Source organism: Caloenas nicobarica, chromosome 3, assembly GCF_036013445.1.
Source record: "Caloenas nicobarica isolate bCalNic1 chromosome 3, bCalNic1.hap1, whole genome shotgun sequence".
NCBI lineage: Eukaryota > Metazoa > Chordata > Aves > Columbiformes > Columbidae > Caloenas > Caloenas nicobarica.
Genome location: NC_088247.1, coordinates 55,365,507 through 55,380,753, shown reverse-complemented (window position 1 = coordinate 55,380,753; position 15,247 = coordinate 55,365,507). Strand labels below are relative to the sequence as shown.

At 36.3% G+C, this 15,247-nt stretch overlaps 1 protein-coding gene across 1 annotated transcript in view; it reads right to left on the bottom strand.

Annotated features, from left to right (window-relative positions):
- Nucleotides 1-15,247, bottom strand: part of NKAIN2 (sodium/potassium transporting ATPase interacting 2) — a 539,262-nt gene that overhangs the window by 277,821 nt on the left and 246,194 nt on the right. The window contains exon 2 of the mRNA XM_065631942.1: nucleotides 13,822-13,959. Within this exon, the coding sequence (XP_065488014.1) occupies nucleotides 13,822-13,959 (138 nt within the window). The remainder of the gene's footprint in view (nucleotides 1-13,821; nucleotides 13,960-15,247) is intronic.

Here is a 15,247-nt window from a genome sequence, read left to right as displayed (position 1 = left end):
GTTATGTCTGCACTCACCCAAAATTGATACTGAAGTCAATGAAAACAACTGTAGATGTTCATAAATGAAATAAATAATAATTTTAAAAAGCTAATTAACTGTATGACTGGAAATAGCTAAGAAACTGTAGCTAGGAACCAAACTGAGCAGCAGCACCATTGATAACTCAAACCAGTACAGAAGGAATCATAGTGCTTACTTGTAAAACTACAGTATTACTTTACTAGACTTGTTTAGAAGTAAAGTTTATATTGATATGCAAAATTCTGTCCTCAGAGGCATTTATAATTCAAATCATACCTGCTGAGTTCAGAGCACATAAAATGCTCCTTCACTATGATCTTTATTATTTTAAATTTAGTTATTATTTATACGTAAGTTTATCCAACATGAATGTATGTAGCATTAACATTTATGCCCAAGTATACACAATAACCCATAAAAACAAACTTCAAATAAATAGTGCTCTTGACAGCTAAATAGGGAACAATGGAAATTTTGTTTAATAGTGCATTTTACAGCTCTACTCATTGTTTATCTTGCTTTTCAGTGTCATTCAGAAAATTTATCTTCACTGGTAATCGTACTCATAGCAACAGGAAAGCTTAAAACCAGTAGTGTGTCCCTTTCTTATGGAGCTTCAGCAACTGAAAATCATAATGAAAGCATTAAAAATTGAAAAAAGGTAAATACAGATGGGAAAAGAGAAACATCTCTGAAGTTCTGGAATGGAGATTTATGACAAGGAGATTTACAGAATTATTTTTATGTAGATTCTTTTTCAAAGGCAAAAAAAAAAAACAACCCATGTTTGGAATATGACTGAAGAAAATCATCTCCATCTTCTCTCAAAATTGGAAATGGTGATTTGTATATGAATAAGAAAGTATAGCTCTGTGTGATTCTCAACCTTTCCTGAAACATAACCTCAGGGTGATGATGAAAGTCAGAAAATAAGAGAATAAGTCATATTGCATAGAAAAAAACTCTTGGGGGAGGAGTGGGGGGGGTGGAAAGATAAGGATGCACTCCAATTACTGGCAGGTCATCCTGTGCAGAGATATAAAACAACTATGACTAAAATCAGCTTCACTGGAATGACTGAAATTGCCTAAATCTTAACCAGTTGGACAAAACAACAACTGGGTTTCAGTGCAACGTATTGGTAAGTAGTTATTCAGACTTTATTTCATCTAAAACAAACAGTTTCATTTTAGCTACATGCAGTATAGTGCCATTTTACATATACGTGTAGAGATCAGTGCCTGAATTGAGGTCAAGAGAATAGAAGACGACACAGACAGAAGCACAGAAGGAGCTGGAACAGAAAGAGGAGCTGCAGCAGAGCTGTTATGATGTGACTACACTCCAGAACAAGCTCTGAACCTGCAGCCTGTTGTAAGGAGAGGCAGCAGAGCAGAGGAACATGAGGCTGGGATAGGTAGCTTGGACTGGAGGCAAGGTTTCCTGCTCTTTTCTAATGCTTATCTCATTGTGGTGTAAGCTGTTAATTAAAATATATTAATCTTTTCCCAAAAGGAGTGCAACTACGAGTCCCAGCCACCATTGTAACAGCCACTGAGTCTGACAAGAGAGTTATCACAAAGACGGCTTGAGGCATCAGCAGATTTTTCCCTTGGTAGAAGAGATACTGCCCAAAGACTGGTTTATTATTATTTTTTTTCTTACAGAAGTATTCCACACGGTTAAGCAGTTGTGATCCCAATCTTTATTCCTAGACTTTACAGAGAGTTTTGGGTATCTCTGTGTTCACAGGATGCAGCGGATAAAGCACTGGCTTGTAACTTGAGAAAAAGTGGATTCACCTGTTCATCTGTCACAGCCTTTCCTCTGGTACTGACAAAACTTCTCAGTCTTTTAGTGTTTCAGTTCCGACTTTATAAAGCAATGGGGGGAGTCACTACTTCAGTAGTGTGACACAATGACAGAGACATTAAAAGCTCTGAGGTGGGCAGATACTCCATGAATGTATGCTATAAACACGTACAATATTAAAAGATAGAGTTATAACCTCTAAAAGAAGCAAACGTGAGCAGTAATTGATATATGGCAGCTAAAAAAATACTAAATAAACGATGTGGAAATCCATAGTAACAGGTATAGGAGCAACGGTGAGAAATACAAGGAAATCAGATTACTCTAGGTAAATAGAAGTATTTGGCACTGAACTACAGAGGTCATCTCAGAGCAGTGGAAACATTACCTTATCCTTGCTCAATTTTTAATTATCTCTAGATCACCAGAGCTATTGGCTGTTTGAGATAATTTTAATAATTTTAAGGAGATAATTTTAATGAAGTTTAGGTAGCAGTAGCAAAACCCATGGAATTTCTCTCTAATCTCTTCCTTCAAATATCAGTAAAAGACATCATCAGCTAAGTTTTTTCATTCTCCATGCTTTTTATAGTGTTTCAACTACAAAGTGACAATTAGACATTATTTTAACAGAAAGGGTTGCTAGTTCTTAAAAAAGAAACGAACAAACAAACAAACCAACCCACCTGTAGAACAAAACCCACTCATCATTATAGTAACAGACGAGAGGATCTATTCTAAAGAAAGAGACAACGAAATGTAAAGGGACTGCATGTTTTGGCACCTTTTCAGGGATTCTGTTAGTGAGCTCTCTCATTTGAATGAAAATAAAATACCATACTTGTTACATGTTATTAGCAGTTCTACATGAACTCTACTCCTCAGTGGAGACTCCCTGGAAAATCATCTTCCTTTTCTGTGAAATGGTTTAGGAAGAGACATTTTGAATGGCTCCTTTAAAAATGTGAATGTGATTCCTTGAAAGGAGATAAAGGCATTAGGAAAGGATGAATGTATTAATAGCTGAGTCCTACAACAGTTAAAATTACTATGAAACTAATAATTAAGGATTTAAATTAGAAATATCACACAGCTTCATGCACTGAACAGGTTCTGCAAAAAATTTCCTAGAAATCAATGCTGTACTTCCTTATATGATGCGAATTATAACCTTTTATCTTCTAATGTTCAACATATATATCACTTTCAAAACAGTATTAGCTGAGTATCTTCAAAAGGATTTGTTATAATGGAAAAATTGAGAATCCATCTCAATCTAAAAGAAAACAAAACTCCCAGCAGAACTGTTGTTGAAGTAAACTCTGTCCTGGAGTGTTGTCCAGGGTGTATTTCACCATATTTTCTGAAAATATCCCAAATTAATTTTCAGTGGTTCTAAGAACCTAATACAATTCATGTTCATATACGTAAGACGAGTTTACTGTGTTTTCAAAATATTTACTGTTTAAAAGGACTCTGACAGCTTCTCACTCAATTATCTACAATGAAACTCCAGGGGGCTGGTACACTTTTTCTCTTTAGAACTCTGTTTTCTGACAGTAGGGGACTTCTGAAAAAGTAATGTCCCATACAAAACTTAGGGGAATCAGAGACTTAGGATCTCCTAACTGGGATCATTTCCTTTTTATGTCTTGACTAGTTCTCTGATCAACAGGGAGCTTTTTCCATTGTGCTTCCCTAGAGCTGGCAGACTGTCTGGGTACGCTTTAATCTTGAAAGAAAATTTTACTCTTTCTTAAGAAGAAGTTGGGTCAGGTTTTCTGAACACAGAAGAAATTTCCTTTTCATAATTTCCTTTAGATTAATCCTTTTATACCTCAGTGCCTCACACTTCATTATGTTCCAGTGAAGAGAGCAGATGAAAGTAGTCAAACTTTACTCAGACAATTTCTATGAAAAAACCCCCACAACTTTGTGTGGTCTTTATTCTAAATAATATGAAGATTTTCAAGTCAAGAGCCAAAAAAGGCATAAAATGCCAGAGAAATTTACTATAGGCTACCTTCTTTCATCTACTTTCATATAGTCAAGGCAGAGGCACTCCGTATAATATTATAGTGGAAGGGATTCTCTGACATATTTGCCCAAGGCCCAGCTGAATCTCAAGGGCTGTAGAATTTGAGATCTGTTGAGATCTCTTGCAAGTTATCAAAATATTTCTAAAAGAAGAAGTCAAAGTCAAAAGTCCAGTGTAACTGAAGCCTAGGTTAGTTTTCTGGACTGATTATCAGATTAAAAATAAAAGTAGACCATCTGCTTTAAACTGATATTTAATACTCCATGCATAAACTAACCAGTAAACATAAATACTGACGTTTTGACCACTGGAATACTTAAGCTTTTCTTTGTTCAACTTCTGTACGTGTGCAAGACATTAGACTCAAAATATGGATTAGTTGAACCATGACAGCTAAGCTGTCGACCAGCTAGCTATTCACTAACTTCTCCTTCCTTCACATTAGCACCCCTGCCATAAAGTAGACTAGATTCAGTTTCAAAAGTAAACTGCTGAACATGTCCATTTAAATACAAATGGAAGCACATTTAGATCCAAAACATACTAAAATCTACTCTTTTAACACAACAGCAGCAAAAGCCCTCTATTAAACAGCATACCTCCCTGTGAATTGAAATAATTTTCAGGAAATGTTGTTTAAAGTCCAAAGGGCAGTCTTCTACTTACATCCCTACTGATTTTTCACAGCGTCTGCCAGAAGCGAGCAAAACTCTCTGATAAAACAGCAGTTGGCAAAGTTTACAAAGGTCATTCTTATGGAGGTAGCATCCAGTAGTGAAAGGACAGACTGTAAAAAGAATCCCAAACTCCACTCTTCTGTGACATCCAAATTGTTATCTGTGATTTTCTATAAGAATTTTTAAGATAAAAAGTTGTAATAACCTACTCTTGTTCCAAATATTTCTGAATATGGAGGTATCTCAGAAAACACTGTCAAGATCTGAAAGAGGATTACTGAAAAGAAGACCAGGACAAAGGACCTTTTTAAGAAGGTGAGCTTCAACAAAGAGCAAGCAACCCTCAACCAAATTATTTAGTATAAATTCTGTAATGAAAATAATGTTAATGATATTGAATAATTATCATGGAAAGTGCTAAGGAGGATTCACGTTGCTATTCATGGCATGGAAAACATTTCATGAAAATGCTCCTGTGCAGTAATTACTATACCATAAAATACCAGTGCTTCATTTAGCATTGATTTATCTGGCATAATGAAAATGAAACCATGAATGAAACTTGGGGTTAATTCAGGGTCAAGGTGGATTCTCCAGCACTGTAATAGTCTTAATTCATGATATGATTCGGAGCTTTACTAAAGTATCTCAAAAATGGCTCTGCAATAGTCTTTTTGAAGGTTTACTAGTGTTCTTTTAAGTTTTATATTTTTATTCTGTACTTTGATTGTTTATCCTCATACTCTTGATCATGTACTTTGCTTTTCAAAGCTTTTTCTTACTTCTGTACAATCCTATGCTGTATTATCATTTTAATAAATTTATTTTTTAATTTACCTCAGGGGACACAAACTCTCACAGAGATGTTTATTTTAGTTAACCGTCTCCGCTAAGGAGACGTATGAGTGTGCTGTTTCTCCTTCACTTTGTATCCTTTTTAATCTGGGAGTCTCTGGGGACCCTACTATGATTAAGATTTTATTCTTCATTTCTCACCAAGTTGAGGATTAGACATAAATTTTCATTTCTTGATATTTCCTGAGGCACAGTGACCACTAATATTGTAGTCACTACTATTTGATGACTCGGATATAATTAATTTTTACCAAATTCATCTGATTTACTTTCAACTGATGGTAAACTTTCTATGTGACTAATTTTCAATCAACAGCCCCAAGAATAAAATGAGTTATCCTTCAGGAACTATTTTGTTAAAGTTTGGCCTGACTGAGCATTTGCTCTACATAGGTGTAGAGAGAGCTTTCCATAATGACCACTTTGAAGGATGCTATCATCTCCTTGATCTTGTGTAGTTTGTATTTTCTGAATCTTTTTGATCTTTCTGATAGAAAATGTAAAGGCAGTGTGCTTATATTACTGTGACTTGAAACTACTGGATGAGTACCTTCACTTATTCCTTTCTGAAGTGCAAGAACTTCTTTATACACATGCACTTCCTAAACAAAATAGCTATTCTGTCCTCCCTGATTAAGACACAAACTCACTATACAGTGCTTAATTTCTGGAATTCTACTCTTTAGAGAAATTGCTATTCAGTCAACATCCTCTTTTATTGCTTGCCATTGAGACACCTCTCTTTTTTGTTCTGTTTCAACTTTTCCAGATGTTACATATACATTTGGATTGCATCTGACTTTTTAGCCACTACTTAAGTTTTTACTGATACAGACTTTTCTGCTAACACGGAAATAGAACTTATGTGGTCACACACTTCCTGGTTTGATCTGGCCTGTAAGTATTAAACCACAAATCAACTTGTGTCACAATATTTTCAACCTGACTGAAACCAATAAATCCTCAAAATTTTACACTGAGAACAGCAGGGATAATGGTAAAAGTTTCCTACAACTACCATTTCCAATTTTAGGTGGATTTATTTCAGCCTCGTTCAGTTTGTGTTCTGATTCTCATTCGGCAAAGATTTTAGTAAATATACTGACAGAATATCCTAAAAAAAACCCCCACAAAACCCAACAAAAACAACATTCTGTTGCTGTTATTGGTGATATTTACAGAAAAGAAATTCTGTTTTTTTCAAACACATTTGTGCCAGAAATGAGAGTTTAAGAGGCTGATCTTTGAAACATAACCTCTTGTGAGATCCCACCTGGAGTACTGTGTTCAGCTCGGGGGTCCCCAACAGAAGAAGGACATGGACCTGCTGGGGAGGGTCCCAAGGAGGGTCACGAAGATGATCAGAGGACTGGAGCATCTGTCTTATGAAGACAGCCTGAGAGAGTTGAGGTTGTTCAGCCTGGAGAAGAGAAGGCTCCGGGGAGACCTTCTGGCAGCCTTCAGTACCTAATGTGGGCCTGCAAAAAAGCTGAAGGACTCCTTACAAGGGCATGTAGTGATGGGACAAGGGGTAATGGCTTTAAAATGAAAGAAGGTAGATTTAAATTAGATATAAGGAAGAAATTCTTCACCATGAGGGTAGTGAGGCACAGGAACAGGCTGCCCAGAGAAGCTGTGGATACCCCATTCCTGAATGTCTTCAAGACCAGGTTCGATGGGGCTTTGAGCAACCTGGTCTAGTGGAAGGTACTCCTGCCCATGGCAGGGGGGTTGGAACAAGATGATCTTTAAGGTCCCTTCCAATACAAACCATTCTATGATTCTATATAATATCTATTTATTTATGTAGCTATTTTGTTGCTTAATTTACAATTAAAATTACCAGAAATCTATGTTGAATATTAGTAATATTGTATCCAGTAACTGAATACATTGAAAGAGCAGAGACAGAAACTATGGAATAAACATTCACATTCATTATTATCTACTGCAAACTACTGAATCAAGGAACAAACTGAGGAATATCATTATGTGTGCTTGAATGACAAGTTAGCAAACAAAACATCTTGCCAATGGCACATGTTGAAACAGAATCAGTATCCGGATTCACAGTCTCCTGTGAAAGCCAGCAGACAAAGCTGCTACTAAAATGTTCAAGGTCTTTATTTACTTAATTGTACTTATACTATCATTGGGCATTAGCTCAAAATGATAACGCAGAAGATTACGGTTTATGTTCCCAAATTATCATTTGCTCTGAAAAGTGGTGTAGAGCATAGAAGTACTTGGTATGACTATCTGCCTCCTTCTATGAATAATTTTAGTTGCAACATAAGTAAATCATCACATAAGTACAATTAAGCATGAAGCACCAAATGATTTGCCACAGAATGGAGACAAAAATACTTCCTGAGAAACCCCTTTATAAAGAGCAGTTTCAGGTAGGAGTCTGACTTCATAGGCTTCAGGAACTTCATCTTACCGGCTGACCAGAATGTACAATGACCATTCCATTTCATCCTTCTCTTTATTAAATGGGTTTGTATATATATTCCTAACAGCTATAATGAAAGCAGAAGCAAAATGTATTTTTTCATAATTCTTATACTGCGCTTGAGTACATGTGCTTTTTTATTTTAAATAAAACAAGTATCATGAAAATAAATCAGACTAGGTGAATAAGGTAAATTAATCTCAGAAGAACTCAGTTATTAAAAAATGTTAAGCATAAGAGTCCTTTTATTTTAGTATAAATAACTATGTCATCAGGAAAAAGAACTGAAAACCATTTCTCTTACAAGAGTTAGCAGAACAGTCTCCTGAAATGTTTTCTTACCAAAAATTCTGGCCAAATCGTGAAGTATAAGAAAACTGTCTTTAAAATTCAAAAACTTCCTCAGAGAGTATGGGTCTAGAACTGCAGATTCCCTGCTCTCCTTGGCTTTACAGTTTTCTTTGTTGTTTGGTAGTATCCTGGTATGTACACATGACAGATTAACTGCTGCACAGTTTCAGGTACTACTTCAAGCATTTAAAAAACATGGAAGATACTAGAATGCAATATACAACTGAAATACTCCAAAACAGATCTGGCACACTCAGGGCTACTTGTCATATAAGACATTAAGTAGATCCCACTAGGGGTGTTGAAGTAATTGACAATGTCTAGTCTTTAAAAAGACATATATTAACACAGTTATACTCTCTGGGGCCTAATGGTTTGGCAGACTGATGATGCTGCAAGAAGCTCAGACATAAGGTAATTGCCTCTTTCTCTTTTTTAATATATATCAGCAATTACGTGTTAAGTAATGTACCAGTAATAATCTCTCCTTTTCTCCCAGACTTAATGTGACCAGGCATTATCCTGTACAAGATTCTTTTTGCTCTTAAAGGTTGCAAATTTGCTTTGTGTCAAACTGAGTTCCTTGTTCTCTTCTGTTAGCATATTGTTGTCTATATGAGTCCCTATTATGTTCACTATTATTAGTGGGTGTTACTATCATGTTTAAGAGGAGGAAATAATAGAACAGAATAAAATAATCCCTGGGAAACTGTTAGTAATGTTGTTGTCCACTGCAGAATTTTGCTTCACACACAACCAAAGCCCACTTGAACTGTGCAATGAATAGGCCAATATGAGAAAACTATTTGTACAATCACCTACTATCACAGGTTTAAACAAGGTAATTCCTTCTGGATTAATTTTTTTCTGTCTTATTGGTATGGGATCTTCACTTTACGCTGAAAACAGGAGAATTTATTCAGTGCAAATGCTTTTTCATTTTCTTATCACTCTTGCTTTTTCTATAAGACTGCTCAATAAAACCTACAGAATTGAAGAAAAATTCTCTCTTTTATTAGAACTGATCTAGAAGAAGTAAATATAACAGGTCTAGAAGGTACAAATAAGCAGTGGAAATTACAGTGGAATCTACCTCATGCTTTTCCTCAAATTCTTATGTTTCATAATTCACTTTTTCTCTGTTTATGTCACTGTTGAGCTCCACTAGACATTAATTTATCTTCTTCTCATGGCAGTGAAGAAACAAAGTACTTAATTTTAGAATGCTACTTCTGTAGCACTGGAGAACCATGAGGCAGGCTTCACTTGCCAGGTAGATTTCTCTTTTTGGAGAGGAGAATGACGTTCAGTACAAATGGGACTTTTTGTCCTTGTTGTATATTCTGAGAATGCTTTTTAGAAATTTTAAGACAACAGTAGAATAAGATTGCCAAGGTTTTCCATAATGCAGGAATCAGAAAACATCAATTCATTCAGTGGCATTTCCTTATTCTTTTTCTTTCATGGAACCACAGAATCACAGAACAGTTTGGTTGCAGTTTGGTTGGAAGGGAACATTAGAGATCATCTAGTTCAACCCTCCTGCCAGAGCCAGAGAGATCTTTCACTAGATCAGGTTTCTCAAAGCCCCATCCAACCTGACCTCAAATACTTCCAAGGATGGGGCATCCATAGCTTGTAAAAATGTTCTCCCTTCTGTTCAGTCTAAACCTACCCTCTTTCACTTTTAACCTATTGTCCCTTATCCTGTCACTATAGGCTCTGGTAAAAAGTCTTTCTCCATATCTCAAGTCCCCTTTGTATAATATATTGAAAGGCTGCTAGAAGGTCTCCCCAGAGCCTTCTCTTCTCCAGGCTGAACAACTCCAACTCTCTCAACCTGTCTTTGTAGGACAGATGTGCTATCTCTCTGACAGTTTTCATGGTCCTCTCTAAACCATGCTCTAATAGGTCCATGTCTTTCTTGTATTGTGGGCCCCAGAGCTGAATGCATTAGTCCAGGTGGGGTCTCAGGAGAGTTGAGGATACAGGGACAATCACCTCCCTTGGCCTGCTGGTCACACTTCTTTTTATGCAGCTTGAGATAATATTGGCTTTTTGGGGTGAAAGCGCACATTGCCAGCTCATGTTCAATTTTTCGTCCACTAGTATCCCCAAATCCTTCTCCACAGGGCTGCTCTCAATCCATTCATCCCTTGAGTCTGCATTGATATCAGGGACTGTGCAGGGCTTTGCACTGGGCCTTACTGAACTTCACGTGGTTCACATGAGCCCACTCCTCAAGGATGTCCAGGTCCTTCCGGATGGCATCCCTTTCCTCCAGCCATTCAACTGCACCACTCAGCTTGATGTCATCTGCAAACTTGCTGAGGGTGCACTCAATCCCACTGTCTATGTCACTGGTGAAGATATTAAATACTATTGGTCTCAGTACAGACCCCACAGGGACACCACTCATTACTGGTTTCCACTTGGACAATGAGCCATTGAGTATAACTCTTTGGATGTGGCCATCCAGCAACTTCCTTATCCTTCTAACAGTCCATCTGTCAAACTCACTTGTCTCCAATTCAGCAGCCAGAATGTTGGAGGGACCAAGGAGGAGTCTAAGTAGATTACATCCATAGTTCTTCTCTTGTCTACTGATGCAGTTACTCCACTGTAGAAGGTCACTAGATTTGTCCGGCAACTAATAATCCATAGTAGAGTGAGGAAATGTGCTAAGCAGATCAGCATGACTGGAATCCCTTTATCGAAGGAACAGGAAGAAACTGAGCCCCCAGGCAGATCCCTACCACTTCTTTCCAGAACCCTTAATAATTTGCATTGGTATTACCTCTCAGGCAACTGCATTCATGGATCCTATGACAGGACTGCTAAAAAACACATTTACATCTCAGTCATTACACTAGCTAACCTTTGCTTCTACTGAAATCCTTATTTTCTGCTTCAGGATAGTGCTGTTAAACAGTCCTTTTATCATTATTGTTTTCACAAAAAATGTTTACTTAATTATTCTATTTTGAAAATACATCTTTGAAAAAACATTCATTCCCACCCTCAGAACAGATGTTTCACAACTTGCATCAATTGCTCATTTTTTGGTTAATGGTTTAGGTTTACAAGCAAAAATGAATGTGTACTTGCTGAACCTATATTAACCCCTCTGATGGTATTAAACTTCAATTTCGTGTCCTCTTTGTCTACCACAACTCCTTCATCCCATGTAATCTGAACTATTTTCCAAGGCCTGCAACCACACAAACACCTTTTCTCCTCACTCACTTCCAAACTTCCCTGTGGCTTGCGAGTTCAAGGACACAGTTTCACTTGTGGTGTCCCATCTGTCTAAAGCTTATTTCCTTTTCTCCTTAAGCCAATGAATCATTTCTTTGAATCTCACTTTAAAACTTCCCTACTCTCTTTAACCTATGATTCACAACCTCTGGAGAACATTTTTGTGATATCCTTTATGAAGCACGCACAGCAAAAAGGAAATTTATTGTATAATAGTCTTGTTGAAGCAAGCTATACTTGAGGTACTAACGTGACTGTGGATTAAGGGTCCTATAGAGTCCACTCAAGAAAGATTGACCCTTTCAGAATCTATTAAGTCTGAGTATTTATAACCACTCACCTGAAAACCTCAAAGTTAGTCCTGTGCAAGTTTATAGGCTGTTTTCTTTCTTCTTGCCTTTGAACTCATAACTCTACTCCTGATGTCAGATGACATCACTGATTTTTGCCCAGATTGAACAAGGTGCCTATTCTGGACCCAGTAGAACTGAATAAAAGGATTCAGTTCCCTTATCTCTCTCTCCAGTGACCCGTACCATTTCCTTCATCCTTACTTTAGATACCTTCCAATGAGAGCAGCAGAAGAAATGAAAAAATTACTGCACTCTGTTGAGCCAGCTAAATGAAGGATGAAAGTTTCGTCATTGTTTCCTCATCTAAGCATTCTGTGATAGATGGCAGATTCAGATGTCTATTATAAAATCTGAGCAAGAGAAACAATTTGCTCTTAAATTGGCTCTATCCAATTAAATGAGAGGATGCAGGGAGGCAAACTCAGAATGCCAGATGGGCTACACAATGAGGGTGAGGGGGAGCTCTAAGAAAAAACATGTGTGAAAATTGGTAGGATGGTGTGGTACGAATCATATCATCCAGAAACTCATGTGAATGGTACCTATTTACGAGGATGGTATTCCTCCCCATTCACAATACACTTATTGTAGCAGGTAATTTTCTATACTCCTGTTGAAAAGGCCATTTAAATCTAGATTTTTTGTTTAGCTCAGCTAAGCATTTTATGCTCATGTTCATTTTTATGCCTTGGAATAGTCTTGGGATGAGGCTTTTTACTCTTTTTTTTAACTGACACTTGCTTGAATTTTAGCTTTTTGTTTTCAAGCCTTTTGTAATGGTCAAAGCGCTAGAAATGGAAGAAGAAAACTCTAGTTCACATTCACATGACTCTTAGAGTTAAGACTTGAAGGAAACACTCTAAATAGTTAAGGCTTGCAATATGTTTTTCAACGCTGATAGTTTATGTTTTGAAAAATACTAAATTGTGTGCATTCATAAAGACATTATACATGCAGACACACATTTTCTGCATACAGGAAATCACAGAGATAGAAACACAGACAGAAATGTTAATGTATCACTGTTAGCATCACACTACTGCAATATGGATGGTAGCGCAGGGGTACAAACAAAACCTTTTTATCTCCTGAACAGTATATGAGGAAACAGACTTTGAAGAAGCGGATACAGATTTAGTGGAGTTATTTTTCTTTTGATGTTAAAATACAGTTGTGTATGGGCAAATCTTTTTAACTGCTGCCTGTCTCTAAAAAGTATACAAGCTTTAACTAAATTAGCAGTCCATTTTGATAGAAATATTGTTATGCAAACTATTTCTAACAAAAGATGTTCTGAACGATGACTTTCAGATTTGTTATTCTGTCTTTATAGACCTACACATGGGGAAAAAACCAAACCCAGAGTATGAAATGAGGATTTCATTAATACTGTATTGTACCAGTGAGTACAACAATACTGAGTCTGTGTATGAGGAGTAGCTGAAGAATGAGATGAAATGGGTTAAAAATATAAATGTCTAAATCCTTACTTTTATTCTGAAATCCTCAGTCTATAACCATCAAGCCTACATTTCTTACCATATTCTCATATTTCATTCTCAAATTGGACTGTAATTTCTAGGAGGGATATACGTATAGACACTCCAGCAATGATGGCAAATAACAATAATAAGAAATGACAATAAGACATGGACCTGTTGGGGAGGTCCAGTGTATCTAGGAAAGTTATGGCCAGCATGCATTCTAGCTCTAAATCCCTGTAATTCTGAGGATGCTGTAATTCTTTAAACTGACTTCACTTCTTGAAAGTTCATATTGTCATGTAGTTTGTGATTATATTGACTTTCAACCTTTGCAAGTTGTTACCACTCACTTATTGCAGGTGTTTCAAAAGCATAATAAGTAAATGTAAAATATTACAGAAGAAATTTAAACCAAGACAAAAATTCTATTTGATTTATAAGCAATAAATTTTGAAATGCCTTTTTTTTTTTTTTACATGCACATCAAAATAAGTAAATAAAACTAAATACTCACTCCTGTTATGTAACGAGGTCTATACTGGATGGTTCCAAATAAGCCAAGTATGACTATAATAATGTGTATAAAATTTGCCAGGATGGGTGCCCACTGATAACCAAGGAAGTCAAATATCTGCCTCTCGAGCACAGAAACCTATGATTAAAAAGCAAAAGGATAAATAGGTTAGAACAGATCAGAAAACATCTATTAGGGCCATTCTCCTTCTCATACCCAAGGGAATTGTCCTGAGTTACAAAAAAATACTTCAGTCAGCATTAAAATGAAATGAGTTTGCAATGTTTCACCTTGTTGTTTTAATGAAAGCTGCATTTCTCACTGACAATTTACTGAGTTATATTCAGTTAACTAAAATATTCATGTGGGTAATTCTACTGAGATACTAAACTGCTCACTAGGATGGTATGTTTGCAGGAGGAAAAACACCAATCATTTTGTTACATACACCAGCAGGTATCAGTGCTAAAAATAAGTGGCAGACTTATGACATCTTCTCAGCTACTTTGCTTCCACCCACAAACACCATCTTTCAACCTAGTCTTGTGTATTTACTTCCATTATTTATTCCAGCTATCCTATCAGTGGTCTTTTGCTAGTAATCAAATGCATGCAACTTTTTGACCTGTTTCTACTGATAATGACTGTAGTTTACCTTCTCCCACTGTCACAAACAACAGCTAAAGTATGAGCTGTTGCCCAGTACTCTAGATACTTAATTTTAAAAGTGAATTAACAGACAATCTTGGGCTATTGTTGACTGTTTTCAAGCAATACCATTCCAAGCAGATCAGAAAATAGAAGAACTGCCTTTCTAACAGTATCAGTAGAAATAGTTGCAGAATGAAAACAGCAGAAGTCCCTTAACTGGTATTTGGATATTATGTCAAAATACAGCACTGCACCCTAATCCATAGGTAGGATGGCATGTTTTGACCAAAAAAAAAAATTGACATGAATATTAGAAGCCAATGTAACGGTGAAGTGAATTTAAACAGCTTCTTTGACACCTTTCCAACAATTTTACTAGCTGGAATGGTGAATGGATGAGTTTTACAAAAATGTAAATAAAAATAATAATAATTAAAAAATGATAATAATAATACTAATAATAATGCCAATGCCACAGACACCAAAGAAAGAAAGAAAAATCAGGCTGTTTCTTTATAAAGTTTCATTAAATGACAAGTGACTATTTACTCAGTATATATTACACTGTGGATTAATTGAATTAGGTTTATCTGCCACATGCTCCATTCATTTAAAAAATAACAGCTTTTGAGATCAAGTACTAAATGAAAAATTACTGTTCACGACTGTTCTTGCATGATATAGCTATGGGAGACTTTTTCAATTTTCATGCTGCAGTTCACTGCCACACCAACACTTTCTTTTTGAAATTAAGTAAGAAAACTTGGCATTAAAA